Source organism: Solea solea, chromosome 12, assembly GCF_958295425.1.
Source record: "Solea solea chromosome 12, fSolSol10.1, whole genome shotgun sequence".
Lineage (NCBI taxonomy): Eukaryota > Metazoa > Chordata > Actinopteri > Pleuronectiformes > Soleidae > Solea > Solea solea.
In genome coordinates this window covers 20182921-20198975 of record NC_081145.1, presented here as the reverse complement: position 1 = coordinate 20198975, position 16055 = coordinate 20182921, and the positions used below count along the sequence as shown (strand labels likewise).

Sequence of the window (16055 nt, the reverse complement as noted above, 5' to 3'; positions counted from 1 at the left end):
GAAGGGGGAGCTGTGTATCTGAGAGCTGGCCTATCTATTACGTCACTTCCAGGTACCTGGCCAATCACAGGACAGTAGGAAAGCTAGCCAATCACAACACAGTCCACGTTCTGGAGGTCTGGTTTTGGTCTGAAACAGCACGGCTGACGAGAGCGCCAGTGAGGAGATATTTTGATCGGCTCGTTTGCAGCGATTAGTAGGTTTTGAACCATGAAAACAAGTTAATATATCTAAGTAGACCTCCATAACTAACATATGTGTGATACAAGCATTCTATGTCGCCTTTAATTGAATATTTCTGTCTATACTGACCTTTATTGTCCCGACACGCAAAGAAAGTTGGCGAGTAAATGCTTTTCCCACATTTTATCTGTTTATTGATAAATAATTTAAATGTAAAACTCTATATTTGTACAACACATCTGTATCAAAAAAGCTACAAATTGGCTGCATTTGTGTAAATAATGGCAACGGTTCTCCACACACAAGCTGCACTGTCGATACCTGTCCACCAGGAGGTGCTCCATGTTCTCCGCAAAAGTCAGCTTGTTTCATCTCCTCCATCAGAGCGAGGACTCCTGTTTCCCCAGCTGCAAACTGAATTAGTCTAAATCAGTTTTTTATCAAAATCAAATAGCCCTTTATCTCCACCACAGAGTGAAGTGAAGGTTATCTAAACAGCGGAAAATAACATGTGACATGTCCCACTGTCCCATGTGTCAAGTTCATGTCAACAAAAATGTTTTTGGAATTTTTTTTGACATCCTTCATCTTTTTGCTCTCCTTTAAGCGTCCTGATTGGTGCGTTGGTCCTTGTTTATGTCCAGTGGCAGACGAGCAGTGAGACGAGCAGAGAGCTGAAGAAGAGGGAGACAGTCAGGGAAACAGCCGCCGCTCCGCCACATTCCTTAGCGTTCTCCTGTTGATGGTTAACAAATTAGAGCTGTTCAGTTTCATTATTTGTACGCAGTCATAACTTCTCATAGTAAAAATGATTATTACGTGCCAGTTTTGCAACATAATCTGTCATTAGCTGTGTTTATGGCATCAAAAGGTCGTTGTTAAAGTGGAACTAAAACCCCCTCTTTCTGCAGCTAATTCTGCTTAAGCCTGGCCAACATTAGATAATTGGCAAGATTTCAGTCCTGTTCAGCTTCTGATTTTAGGCTCATTTGAACAGATTATCTGGCCAAATAATCCTACAGTGTGAGGGGTTAACAGACGCAGATTGGTTTGATAACCAATGAGAGCGAGTTGAGCGGGAAACAGACATTACATGCTTTTGTTAGAACTGTAACTTGTACAAGCCAATTTGATTTTGTATTATAAGATACAAGATAAGATTTCAAATCGTGAAAGATTCAGTTACATTCTTTATTTATGAAATTTTATTTTTAAATAAATTGATCTAAAGAAGTAAAGTAAGCAAAGTAGCCAGTTATCAGTTTCTCTCAGCACATCAAGTGTCTTCATTTGTGTGTGGTTAAGTGTGTGAATGTGTGTCCACTGCTTCAGAGTCTGGGTTTTAAATCTGTGTTCAGTGTGTTCACAGTGATCCCACAGCACTGACCTTTGGGTGGTAGGCGTGACAGGATTCTGGACGCCGTCGCACCTTCTGGGATTTCATCCTGTTGCACTTCACTGTGGCATTATGTTCACTGATGTTAAGGAAAACAGAGAACTCACAGCTCAACACCAGCACTGGGTTTTGTTTTAACATCTTGATATTTCAATTAATGTTAGGATTAAATTGGGAAATGCGATATAAACCCGTGGTGGCACATTTAGGATTTTCTTTTTTAAGATTAAGTCAACAAGATGTAGTCTATTGATACTGATTCAGATATTATTCTTGATTTTAGAAGAAACATACAAGAAACAACATGGCATAAAACCAGAATTAAAACACTTTCCATCCTGATGAGTAACATGAACAACAAAAACAGAACAAATTATAGAGAAAAAAAGAAAGACTCCATGAGCTGTGCATTTTGCATGTTTGAAAAGGAGTAGGATGAAGTAAACACTTATTTTGTCCAACCTTCTTAATTAGTGTCTGCTGCTGTGTGACGCTAACACAAAAACAAAGACGTTTTAATCCTTCAGACAAAAAAATACATTTCCATACATAGAACTAGAACTGTAGATCTATGACGAATACTGTATGTCATGGATTAGTATGTCGTCAGAAGTTTGACAAAAAAGTCTTAGTTAATTATGTCGGCCAAAAAGTCACCAAAAATGTCATAATTTAGAATGTCATAGTACAGTAAGATAATTCAGTATGTCGTCCAAAATGTGACAAAAAGTCATACATTAGTATGTCTCCCAAATTTTGACAAAAAGTCATAGTAAAGCATGTCGTCCAAAATCACCCAAAAAAGTCATAGTATAGAATGTCATCCAAAATCACCCAAAAAAATCATAGTATAGCATGTCGTCCAAAATCACCCAAAAAAGTCATAGTATAGAATGTCGTCCAAAATGAGACAAAAAAGTCATAGTATAGTATGTCGTCCAAAATCAGTCAAAAATGTCATAGTATAGTATGTCGTCCAAAATGAGACAAAAATGTCTTAGTATAGTATGTCGTCCAAAATTTGACAAAAAAGTCATAGTATAGTATGTCGTCCAAAATTTGACAAAAATGTCATAGTTTAGTATGTCGTCCAAAATGCGACAAAAATGTCATAGTATAGTATGTCGTCCAAAATGAGACAAAAATGTCATAGTTTAGTATGTCGTCCAAAATCAGTCAAAAATGTCATAGTTTAGTATGTCGTCCAAAATGAGACAAAAATGTCATAGTATATAGTATGTCGTCCAAAATGAGACAAAAATGTCATAGTATAGTATGTTGCCCAAAATGAGACAAAAATGTCACAGAATAGTATGTTGTCCAAAATGAGACAAAAATGTCATAGTATAGTATATCGTCCAAAATTTGACAAAAAAGTCATAGTATAGTATGTCGTCCAAAATTTGACAAAAATGTCATAGTATAGTATGTCGTCCAAAATCTGACAAAAATGTCATAGTTTAGTATGTTGTCCAAAATGCGACAAAAATGTCATAGTATAGTATGTCGTCCAAAATGAGACAAAAATTTCATAGTATAGTATGTCGTCCAAAATGAGACAAAAATGTCATAGTATAGTATGTTGTCCAAAATGAGACAAAAATGTCATAGTTTAGTATGTCGTCCAAAATCAGTCAAAAATGTCATAGTTTAGTATGTCGTCCAAAATGAGACAAAAATGTCATAGTATATAGTATGTCGTCCAAAATGAGACAAAAATGTCATAGTATAGTATGTTGCCCAAAATGAGACAAAAATGTCACAGAATAGTATGTCGTCCATAATGAGACAAAAATGTCATAGTTTAGTATGTCGTCCAAAATTTGACAAAAATGTCATAGTATAGTATGTCGTCCAAAATCACTAAAAAAAGTCATAGTTTAGTATGTCGTCCAAAATCACTAAAAAAGTCATAGTTTAGTATGTCGTCCAAAATCAGTCAAAAATGTCATAGTTTAGTATGTCGTCCAAAATGAGACAAAAACGCCATAGTATAGTATGTCGTCCAAAATTAGACAAAAATGTCTTAGTATAGTATGTCGTCCAAAATGAGACAAAAATGTCTTAGTAAAGTATGTCGTCCAAAATTTGACAAAAAAGTCATAGTATAGTATGTCGTTCAAAATCTGACAAAAATGTCATAGTTTAGTATGTTGTCCAAAATGCGACAAAAATGTCATAGTATAGTATGTCGTCCAAAATGAGACAAAAATGTCATAGTATAATATGTTGTCCAAAATGAGACAAAAACGTCATAGTTTAGTATGCCGTCCAAAATTTGACAAATATGTCATAGTATAGTATTTCGTCCAAAATGAGACAAAAACGTCATAGTATAGTATGTCTTCCAAAATCAGTCAAAAATGTCATAGTTTAGTATGTCGTCCAAAATCAGTCAAAAATGTCATAGTATAGTATGTCGTCCAAAATCAGTCAAAAATGTCATAGTATAGTATGTCGTCCAAAATTTGACAAAAATGTCATAGTATAGTATGTCGTCCAAAATGAGACAAAAATGTCATAGTATAGTATGTTGTCCAAAATGAGACAAAAATGTCATAGTTTAGTATGTCGTCAAAAATGTCATAGTTTAGTATGTCGTCCAAAATGAGACAAAAACGTCATAGTATAGTATGTCGTCCAAAATGAGACAAAAATGTCTTAGTATAGTATGTCGTCCAAAATGAGACAAAAATGTCTTAGTAAAGTATGTCGTCCAAAATTTGACAAAAAAGTCATAGTATAGTATGTCGTCCAAAATCTGACAAAAATGTCATAGTTTAGTATGTTGTCCAAAATGCGACAAAAATGTCATAGTATAGTATGTCGTCCAAAATGAGACAAAAATGTCATAGTATAGTATGTTGTCCAAAATGAGACAAAAACGTCATAGTTTAGTATGTCGTCCAAAATTTGACAAAAATGTCATAGTATAGTATTTCGTCCAAAAAGAGACAAAAACGTCATAGTATAGTATGTCTTCCAAAATCAGTCAAAAATGTCATAGTTTAGTATGTCGTCCAAAATCAGACAAAAATGTCTTAGTATAGTATGTCGTCCAAAATGAGACAAAAATGTCTTAGTATAGTATGTCGTCCAAAATTTGACAAAAAAGTCATAGTATAGTATGTCGTCCAAAATCTGACAAAAATGTCATAGTTTAGTATGTTGTCCAAAATGCGACAAAAATGTCATAGTATAGTATGTCGTCCAAAATGAGACAAAAATGTCATAGTATAGTATGTCGTCCAAAATGAGACAAAAATGTCATAGTATAGTATGTTGTCCAAAATGAGACAAAAATGTCATAGTTTAGTATGTCGTCCAAAATCAGTCAAAAATGTCATAGTTTAGTATGTCGTCCAAAATGAGACAAAAATGTCATAGTATATAGTATGTCGTCCAAAATGAGACAAAAATGTCATAGTATAGTATGTTGCCCAAAATGAGACAAAAATGTCACAGAATAGTATGTCGTCCACAATGAGACAAAAATGTCATAGTTTAGTATGTCGTCCAAAATTTGACAAAAATGTCATAGTATAGTATGTCGTCCAAAATTTGACAAAAATGTCATAGTATAGTATGTCGTCCAAAACCCCTAAAAAAAGTCATAGTTTAGTATGTCGTCCAAAATCAGTCAAAAAAGTCATAGTATAGTATGTCGTCCAAAATCAGTCAAAAAAGTCATAGTATAGTATGTCGTCCAAAATCAGTCAAAAATGTCATAGTATAGTATGTCGTCCAAAATCAGTCAAAAATGTCATAGTATAGTATGTCGTCCAAAATCAGTCAAAAATGTCATAGTATAGTATGTCGTCCAAAATGAGACAAAAATGTCACAGTATAGTATGTTGTCCAAAATGAGACAAAAATGTCATAGTTTAGTATGTCGTCCAAAATCAGACAAAAATGTCATAGTTTAGTATGTCGTCCAAAATGAGACAAAAACGCCATAGTATAGTATGTCGTCCAAAATTTGACAAAAAAGTCATAGTATAGTATGTCGTCCAAAATGAGACAAAAAAGTCATAGTTTAGTATGTTGTCCAAAATGAGACAAAAACGTCATAGTTTAGTATGTCGTCCAAAATCAGTCAAAAATGTCATAGTTTAGTATGTTGTCCAAAATCAGTCAAAAATGTCATAGTTTAGTATGTCGTCCAAAATGAGATAAAAATATCTTATTATAGTATGTCGTCCAAAATGAGACAAAAATGTCATAGTATAGTATGTCGTCCAAAATGAGACAAAAATGTCATAGTATAGTATGTCGTCCAAAATCAGTCAAAAATGTCTTAGTATAGTATGTCGTCCAAAATTTGACAAAAATGTCATAGTATAGTATGTCGTCCAAAATCTGACAAAAATGTCTTAGTATAGTATGTCGTCCAAAATTTGACAAAAATGTCTTAGTATAGTATGTCGTCCAAAATGAGACAAAAATGTCATAGTATAGTATGTCGTCCAAAATGAGACAAAAATGTCATAGTATAGTATGTTGTCCAAAATTTGACAAAAACGTCATAGTTTAGTATGCCGTCCAAAATTTGACAAAAATGTCATAGTATAGTATTTCGTCCAAAATGAGACAAAAACGTCATAGTATAGTATGTCGTCCAAAATCAGTCAAAAATGTCATAGTTTAGTATGTCGTCCAAAATCAGTCAAAAATGTCATAGTTTAGTATGTCGTCCAAAATGAGACAAAAACGTCATAGTATAGTATGTCGTCCAAAATTAGACAAAAATGTCTTAGTTTAGTATGTCGTCCAAAATGAGACAAAAACGTCATAGTATAGTATGTCGTCCAAAATTAGACAAAAATGTCTTAGTATAGTATGTCGTCCAAAATGAGACAAAAATGTCTTAGTATAGTATGTCGTCCAAAATTTGACAAAAAAGTCATAGTATAGTATGTCGTCCAAAATCAGTCAAAAATGTCATAGTTTAGTATGTCGTCCAAAATGAGACAAAAACGTCATAGTATAGTATGTCGTCCAAAATTAGACAAAAATGTCTTAGTATAGTATGTCGTCCAAAATGAGACAAAAATGTCTTAGTATAGTATGTCGTCCAAAATTTGACAAAAAAGTCATAGTATAGTATGTCGTCCAAAATGAGACAAAAATGTCTTAGTATAGTATGTCGTCCAAAATTTGACAAAAAAGTCATAGTATAGTATGTCGTCCAAAATCTGACAAAAATGTCATAGTTTAGTATGTTGTCCAAAATGCGACAAAAATGTCATAGTATAGTATGTCGTCCAAAATGAGACAAAAATGTCATAGTATAGTATGTCGTCCAAAATGAGACAAAAATGTCATAGTATAGTATGTTGTCCAAAATGAGACAAAAATGTCATAGTTTAGTATGTCGTCAAAAATGTCATAGTTTAGTATGTCGTCCAAAATGAGACAAAAACGTCATAGTATAGTATGTCGTCCAAAATGAGACAAAAATGTCTTAGTATAGTTTGTCGTCCAAAATGAGACAAAAATGTCTTAGTAAAGTATGTCGTCCAAAATTTGACAAAAAAGTCATAGTATAGTATGTCGTCCAAAATCTGACAAAAATGTCACAGTTTAGTATGTTGTCCAAAATGCGACAAAAATGTCATAGTATAGTATGTCGTCCAAAATGAGACAAAAATGTCATAGTATAGTATGTTGTCCAAAATGAGACAAAAATGTCATAGTTTAGTATGTCGTCAAAAATGTCATAGTTTAGTATGTCGTCCAAAATGAGACAAAAACGTCATAGTATAGTATGTCGTCCAAAATGAGACAAAAATGTCTTAGTATAGTTTGTCGTCCAAAATGAGACAAAAATGTCTTAGTAAAGTATGTCGTCCAAAATTTGACAAAAATGTCACAGTTTAGTATGTTGTCCAAAATGCGACAAAAATGTCATAGTATAGTATGTCGTCCAAAATGAGACAAAAATGTCATAGTATAGTATGTTGTCCAAAATGAGACAAAAACGTCATAGTTTAGTATGTCGTCCAAAATTTGACAAAAATGTCATAGTATAGTATTTCGTCCAAAAAGAGACAAAAACGTCATAGTATAGTATGTCTTCCAAAATCAGTCAAAAATGTCATAGTTTAGTATGTCGTCCAAAATCAGACAAAAATGTCTTAGTATAGTATGTCGTCCAAAATGAGACAAAAATGTCTTAGTATAGTATGTCGTCCAAAATTTGACAAAAAAGTCATAGTATAGTATGTCGTCCAAAATCTGACAAAAATGTCATAGTTTAGTATGTTGTCCAAAATGCGACAAAAATGTCATAGTATAGTATGTCGTCCAAAATGAGACAAAAATGTCATAGTATAGTATGTCGTCCAAAATGAGACAAAAATGTCATAGTATAGTATGTTGTCCAAAATGAGACAAAAATGTCATAGTTTAGTATGTCGTCCAAAATCAGTCAAAAATGGCATAGTTTAGTATGTCGTCCAAAATGAGACAAAAATGTCATAGTATATAGTATGTCGTCCAAAATGAGACAAAAATGTCATAGTATAGTATGTTGCCCAAAATGAGACAAAAATGTCACAGAATAGTATGTCGTCCACAATGAGACAAAAATGTCATAGTTTAGTATGTCGTCCAAAATTTGACAAAAATGTCATAGTATAGTATGTCGTCCAAAATTTGACAAAAATGTCATAGTATAGTATGTCGTCCAAAATCACTAAAAAAAGTCATAGTTTAGTATGTCGTCCAAAATCAGTCAAAAAAGTCATAGTATAGTATGTCGTCCAAAATCAGTCAAAAATGTCATAGTATAGTATGTCGTCCAAAATCAGTCAAAAATGTCATAGTATAGTATGTCGTCCAAAATCAGTCAAAAATGTCTTAGTATAGTATGTCGTCCAAAATTTGACAAAAATGTCTTAGTATAGTATGTCGTCCAAAATGAGACAAAAATGTCATAGTATAGTATGTCGTCCAAAATGAGACAAAAATGTCATAGTATAGTATGTTGTCCAAAATGAGACAAAAACGTCATAGTTTAGTATGTCGTCCAAAATTTGACAAAAATGTCATAGTATAGTATGTCGTCCAAAATGAGACAAAAACGTCATAGTATAGTATGTCGTCCAAAATCAGTCAAAAATGTCATAGTTTAGTATGTCGTCCAAAATCAGTCAAAAATGTCATAGTTTAGTATGTCGTCCAAAATGAGACAAAAACGTCATAGTATAGTATGTCGTCCAAAATTAGACAAAAATGTCTTAGTATAGTATGTCGTCCAAAATGAGACAAAAACGTCATAGTATAGTATGTCGTCCAAAATTTTACAAAAAAGTCATAGTATAGTATGTCGTCCAAAATCTGACAAAAATGTCATAGTTTAGTATGTTGTCCAAAATGCGACAAAAATGTCATAGTATAGTATGTCGTCCAAAATGAGACAAAAATGTCATAGTATAGTATGTTGTCCAAAATGAGACAAAAACGTCATAGTTTAGTATGTCGTCCAAAATTTGACAAAAATGTCATAGTATAGTATTTCGTCCAAAAAGAGACAAAAACGTCATAGTATAGTATGTCTTCCAAAATCAGTCAAAAATGTCATAGTTTAGTATATCGTCCAAAATCAGACAAAAACGTCATAGTATAGTATGTCGTCCAAAATGAGACAAAAATGTCATAGTATATAGTATGTCGTCCAAAATGAGACAAAAATGTCATAGTATAGTATGTTGCCCAAAATGAGACAAAAATGTCACAGAATAGTATGTCGTCCACAATGAGACAAAAATGTCATAGTTTAGTATGTCGTCCAAAATTTGACAAAAATGTCATAGTATAGTATGTCGTCCAAAATTTGACAAAAATGTCATAGTATAGTATGTCGTCCAAAATCACTAAAAAAAGTCATAGTTTAGTATGTCGTCCAAAATCAGTCAAAAAAGTCATAGTATAGTATGTCGTCCAAAATCAGTCAAAAATGTCATAGTATAGTATGTCGTCCAAAATCAGTCAAAAATGTCATAGTATAGTATGTCGTCCAAAATCAGTCAAAAATGTCTTAGTATAGTATGTCGTCCAAAATGAGACAAAAATGTCACAGTATAGTATGTTGTCCAAAATGAGACAAAAATGTCATAGATTAGTATGTCGTCCAAAATCAGTCAAAAATGTCATAGTTTAGTATGTCGTCCAAAATGAGACAAAAACGCCATAGTATAGTATGTCGTCCAAAATTTGACAAAAAAGTCATAGTATAGTATGTCGTCCAAAATGAGACAAAAAAGTCATAGTTTAGTATGTTGTCCAAAATGAGACAAAAACGTCATAGTTTAGTATGTCGTCCAAAATCAGTCAAAAATGTCATAGTTTAGTATGTTGTCCAAAATCAGTCAAAAATGTCATAGTTTAGTATGTCGTCCAAAATGAGACAAAAATATCTTAGTATAGTATGTCGTCCAAAATGAGACAAAAATGTCATAGTATAGTACGTCGTCCAAAATGAGACAAAAATGTCATAGTATAGTATGTCGTCCAAAATCAGTCAAAAATGTCTTAGTATAGTATGTCGTCCAAAATGAGACAAAAACGTCATAGTATAGTATGTCGTCCAAAATTAGACAAAAATGTCTTAGTATAGTATGTCGTCCAAAATGAGACAAAAATGTCTTAGTATAGTATGTCGTCCAAAATTTGACAAAAAAGTCATAGTATAGTATGTCGTCCAAAATCAGTCAAAAATGTCATAGTTTAGTATGTCGTCCAAAATCAGTCAAAAATGTCATAGTTTAGTATGTCGTCCAAAATGAGACAAAAACGTCATAGTATAGTATGTCGTCCAAAATTAGACAAAAATGTCTTAGTATAGTATGTCGTCCAAAATGAGACAAAAATGTCTTAGTATAGTATGTCGTCCAAAATTTGACAAAAAAGTCATAGTATAGTATGTCGTCCAAAATCTGACAAAAATGTCATAGTTTAGTATGTTGTCCAAAATGCGACAAAAATGTCATAGTATAGTATGTCGTCCAAAATGAGACAAAAATGTCATAGTATAGTATGTTGTCCAAAATGAGACAAAAACGTCATAGTTTAGTATGTCGTCCAAAATTTGACAAAAATGTCATAGTATAGTATTTCGTCCAAAAAGAGACAAAAACGTCATAGTATAGTATGTCTTCCAAAATCAGTCAAAAATGTCATAGTTTAGTATATCGTCCAAAATCAGACAAAAACGTCATAGTATAGTATGTCGTCCAAAATGAGACAAAAATGTCATAGTATATAGTATGTCGTCCAAAATGAGACAAAAATGTCATAGTATAGTATGTTGCCCAAAATGAGACAAAAATGTCACAGAATAGTATGTCGTCCACAATGAGACAAAAATGTCATAGTTTAGTATGTCGTCCAAAATTTGACAAAAATGTCATAGTATAGTATGTCGTCCAAAATTTGACAAAAATGTCATAGTATAGTATGTCGTCCAAAATCACTAAAAAAAGTCATAGTTTAGTATGTCGTCCAAAATCAGTCAAAAAAGTCATAGTATAGTATGTCGTCCAAAATCAGTCAAAAATGTCATAGTATAGTATGTCGTCCAAAATCAGTCAAAAATGTCATAGTATAGTATGTCGTCCAAAATCAGTCAAAAATGTCTTAGTATAGTATGTCGTCCAAAATGAGACAAAAATGTCACAGTATAGTATGTTGTCCAAAATGAGACAAAAATGTCATAGATTAGTATGTCGTCCAAAATCAGTCAAAAATGTCATAGTTTAGTATGTCGTCCAAAATGAGACAAAAACGCCATAGTATAGTATGTCGTCCAAAATTTGACAAAAAAGTCATAGTATAGTATGTCGTCCAAAATGAGACAAAAAAGTCATAGTTTAGTATGTTGTCCAAAATGAGACAAAAACGTCATAGTTTAGTATGTCGTCCAAAATCAGTCAAAAATGTCATAGTTTAGTATGTTGTCCAAAATCAGTCAAAAATGTCATAGTTTAGTATGTCGTCCAAAATGAGACAAAAATATCTTAGTATAGTATGTCGTCCAAAATGAGACAAAAATGTCATAGTATAGTACGTCGTCCAAAATGAGACAAAAATGTCATAGTATAGTATGTCGTCCAAAATCAGTCAAAAATGTCTTAGTATAGTATGTCGTCCAAAATGAGACAAAAACGTCATAGTATAGTATGTCGTCCAAAATTAGACAAAAATGTCTTAGTATAGTATGTCGTCCAAAATGAGACAAAAATGTCTTAGTATAGTATGTCGTCCAAAATTTGACAAAAAAGTCATAGTATAGTATGTCGTCCAAAATCTGACAAAAATGTCATAGTTTAGTATGTTGTCCAAAATGCGACAAAAATGTCATAGTATAGTATGTCGTCCAAAATGAGACAAAAATGTCAAAGTATAGTATGTTGTCCAAAATGAGACAAAAACGTCATAGTTTAGTATGTCGTCCAAAATTTGACAAAAATGTCATAGTTTAGTATGTCGTCCAAAATGAGACAAAAATGTCATAGTATATAGTATGTCGTCCAAAATCAGTCAAAAATGTCTTAGTATAGTATGTCGTCCAAAATGAGACAAAAACGTCATAGTATAGTATGTCGTCCAAAATTAGACAAAAATGTCTTAGTATAGTATGTCGTCCAAAATGAGACAAAAATGTCTTAGTATAGTATGTCGTCCAAAATTTGACAAAAAAGTCATAGTATAGTATGTCGTCCAAAATCTGACAAAAATGTCATAGTTTAGTATGTCGTCCAAAATGCGACAAAAATGTCATAGTATAGTATGTCGTCCAAAATGAGACAAAAATGTCAAAGTATAGTATGTTGTCCAAAATGAGACAAAAACGTCATAGTTTAGTATGTCGTCCAAAATTTGACAAAAATGTCATAGTTTAGTATGTCGTCCAAAATGAGACAAAAATGTCATAGTATATAGTATGTCGTCCAAAATGAGACAAAAATGTCATAGTATAGTATGTTGCCCAAAATGAGACAAAAATGTCACAGAATAGTATGTCGTCCACAATGAGACAAAAATGTCATAGTTTAGTATGTCGTCCAAAATGCGACAAAAATGTCATAGTATAGTATGTCGTCCAAAATGAGACAAAAATGTCAAAGTATAGTATCTTGTCCAAAATGAGACAAAAACGTCATAGTTTAGTATGTCGTCCAAAATTTGACAAAAATGTCATAGTTTAGTATGTCGTCCAAAATGAGACAAAAATGTCATAGTATATAGTATGTCGTCCAAAATGAGACAAAAATGTCATAGTATAGTATGTTGCCCAAAATGAGACAAAAATGTCACAGAATAGTATGTCGTCCACAATGAGACAAAAATGTCATAGTTTAGTATGTCGTCCAAAATTTGACAAAAATGTCATAGTATAGTATGTCGTCCAAAATTTGACAAAAATGTCATAGTATAGTATGTTGTCCAAAATCACTAAAAAAAGTCATAGTTTAGTATGTCGTCCAAAATCAGTCAAAAAAGTCATAGTATAGTATGTCGTCCAAAATCAGTCAAAAATGTCATAGTATAGTATGTCGTCCAAAATCAGTCAAAAATGTCATAGTATAGTATGTCGTCCAAAATCAGTCAAAAATGTCATAGTATAGTATGTCGTCCAAAATGAGACAAAAAAGTCATAGTTTAGTATGTTGTCCAAAATGAGACAAAAACGTCATAGTTTAGTATGTCGTCCAAAATCAGTCAAAAATGTCATAGTTTAGTATGTTGTCCAAAATCAGTCAAAAACGCCGTAGTATAGTATGTCGTCCAAAATGAGACAAAAATATCTTAGTATAGTATGTCGTCCAAAATGAGACAAAAATGTCATAGTATAGTATGTCGTCCAAAATGAGACAAAAATGTCATAGTTTAGTATGTCGTCCAAAATTTGACAAAAATGTCATAGTATAGTATTTCGTCCAAAATGAGACAAAAACGTCATAGTATAGTATGTCGTCCAAAATCAGTCAAAAATGTCATAGTTTAGTATGTCGTCCAAAATCAGACAAAAATGTCTTAGTATAGTATGTCGTCCAAAATGAGACAAAAATGTCTTAGTATAGTATGTCGTCCAAAATTTGACAAAAAAGTCATAGTATAGTATGTCGTCCAAAATCTGACAAAAATGTCATAGTTTAGTATGTCGTCCAAAATGAGACAAAAACGTCATAGTATAGTATGTCGTCCAAAATGAGACAAAAATGTCAAAGTATAGTATGTCGTCCAAAATGAGACAAAAACGTCATAGTATAGTATGTCGTCCAAAATTAGACAAAAATGTCTTAGTATAGTATGTCGTCCAAAATGAGACAAAAATGTCTTAGTATAGTATGTCGTCCAAAATTTGACAAAAAAGTCATAGTATAGTATGTTGTCCAAAATGTGACAAAAATGTCACAGAATAGTATGTCGTCCAAAATGAGACAAAAAAGTCATAGTATAGCATGTCGTCCAAAATGAGACAAAAACGTCATAGTATAGTATGTCGTTCAAAATCTGAGAAAAATGTCATAGTATAGTATGTCGTTCAAAATGAGACAAAAATGTCATAGTTTAGTATGTCGTCCAAAATGTGACAAAAAAGTCATAGTATAGCATGTCGTCCAAAATCAGTCAAAAAAGTCATAGTATAGCATGTCGTCCAAACTCACCCAAAAAAGTCATAGTATAGCATGTCGTCCAAAATCAGTCAAAAAAGTCATAGTATAGCATGTCGTCCAAAATCAGTCAAAAAAGTCATAGTTTAGTATGTCGTTCAAAATGAGACAAAAGTGTCATAGTTTAGTATGTCGTCCAAAAATCAGGCAGAAAAGTCATAGTATAGTATGTCTTCCAAAATCACCCAAAAAAGTCATAGTATAGTATGTTGTCCAAAATCATTCAAAAAAGTCATAATTTAATGTCATCCAAATTTTGACAAAAAAGTCATACTTTAGTTTGTTGCCAAAAATGTGACAAAAGTCATACTTTAGTATGTTGTCCAAAATGTGGACAACATACTAAATGTTGTCCACACAAAAAATATTTTCCCAAAAATATTTTAGGCACAATCAAAATTTTGCCGCAGATTTTGTAGTTCAATTCCATATTCCTCTTTATATAATCATACTATATACATGCTAAATTATATACAAGTCTGCAGTACTGCATCAAATAAATCAACAAACAAAAAGAAACCAAAATAACAGACAATTTTTTAAAACCAAGTTATAAACCTTGTAATTAACACCCCTCTGAATCCCTGTACCGTGTAAAAATAATCTCTTTATATCGTTATTTGTACTGACTTATGTTTGGACATTGTTTTAGTTCCATACTTAAACACAATTTTCACACAACATACAGATAAAGAAAAACGTCTGGTTGTCTGAAAACTGTGCATCTTTTGATTTAGTGACCCCCTTTAGTAGTCCCCCGTCTATCGCAAACTACACTGGCGTTTATCTGTAAATGAAAGGATATATTTGATCTCTTTGGGATCCAGTGAGATTGGTCCATACTGACGGGAGCAGTCACAGTCGGCCTGAGTCACAACCAGAACCAAGTTACTGTCAGGAACCTGCTGCACCACAAACATCCTGAAACACATGGAACATTCACTCACTCACTCACTGACTGAGAAATTACTCATGAACAAGACACAGTTGTTGTTTATCTGTACAAATAATGAGCAGTAAGTAGCAAAGTTAATAAAGTTCTGTGTTCAAGTTTAATTTATTGGATTCATTTAAATTTTACTCAGGTTGTCTTCTGGTAACTGTGCTCACAGAGAATGTAACCGTCACAAGTGTTGTGTGTGATATTATCATGTATTAATCAACAAGTTTCGACCACTGAAGCTGCAGGTGTGTGCACTTGTCTTCTGATTTTAGATTCTGATTAAGTTTTGTTTGTTCCTGTCAGTTCAGTGCAGGCGACGGTGTGGTGTACTGTTGTTATTTATTTATTGTGTGTGTGTATGTGTGTCATACTTCTGGCAGCGGCCACACTTGATGAGACTGTTGGCTTCTCTTACAGACGAGTCGTACATGAAGCCGGGATACGCCGTGTCACAGGGCCTCATAGCTTCCATCTTCCTCTGCTTATGAGCTGAGACACAAACACACACACACACACACACACACACACACACACACACACACACACACACACAAACGCACACACATACACAGAGTTACAGCTGGCTCACAACTAGATTATTTTATTCTGTCGACCTGTTTCTTCTCAGCTCTGCCTTCCATGTTCTCCTCTCTTCTTTCCCTTCTTTTAGACATGTACCGTTTTTGTTTGCATTATTGCTCTAAAATCTTTTATACCTTTATACACATTGTTATGCATCACCTTCAATTAAACACATTTTCCCCCCTCATAACTTTATTTTCTTGAGGCGAAATATGATGTGTAAAAATGGGCTGTGTCCAGACTGCAGCTGTGTGCGAAAGACTTATTTCCC

The 16055-nt window shown here is 32.9% G+C and overlaps 1 protein-coding gene across 5 annotated transcripts in view; it reads right to left on the bottom strand.

The window, feature by feature from the left end:
• Positions 1–336: 336 nt before the first annotated feature.
• LOC131469715 (voltage-dependent calcium channel subunit alpha-2/delta-4-like) overlaps positions 337–16055 on the bottom strand; it is an 82818-nt gene continuing 67099 nt past the window's right edge. For all 5 annotated transcript variants that reach the window (XM_058644986.1, XM_058644984.1, XM_058644987.1 and 2 more), the window contains 4 exons: positions 15574–15691; positions 15065–15180; positions 1571–1653; positions 337–919 (listed from right to left, as the gene is read on the bottom strand). In XM_058644986.1, the coding sequence (XP_058500969.1) occupies positions 818–919; positions 1571–1653; positions 15065–15180; positions 15574–15691 (419 nt within the window). In that variant the 3' untranslated portion in view covers positions 337–817. The remainder of the gene's footprint in view (positions 920–1570; positions 1654–15064; positions 15181–15573; positions 15692–16055) is intronic.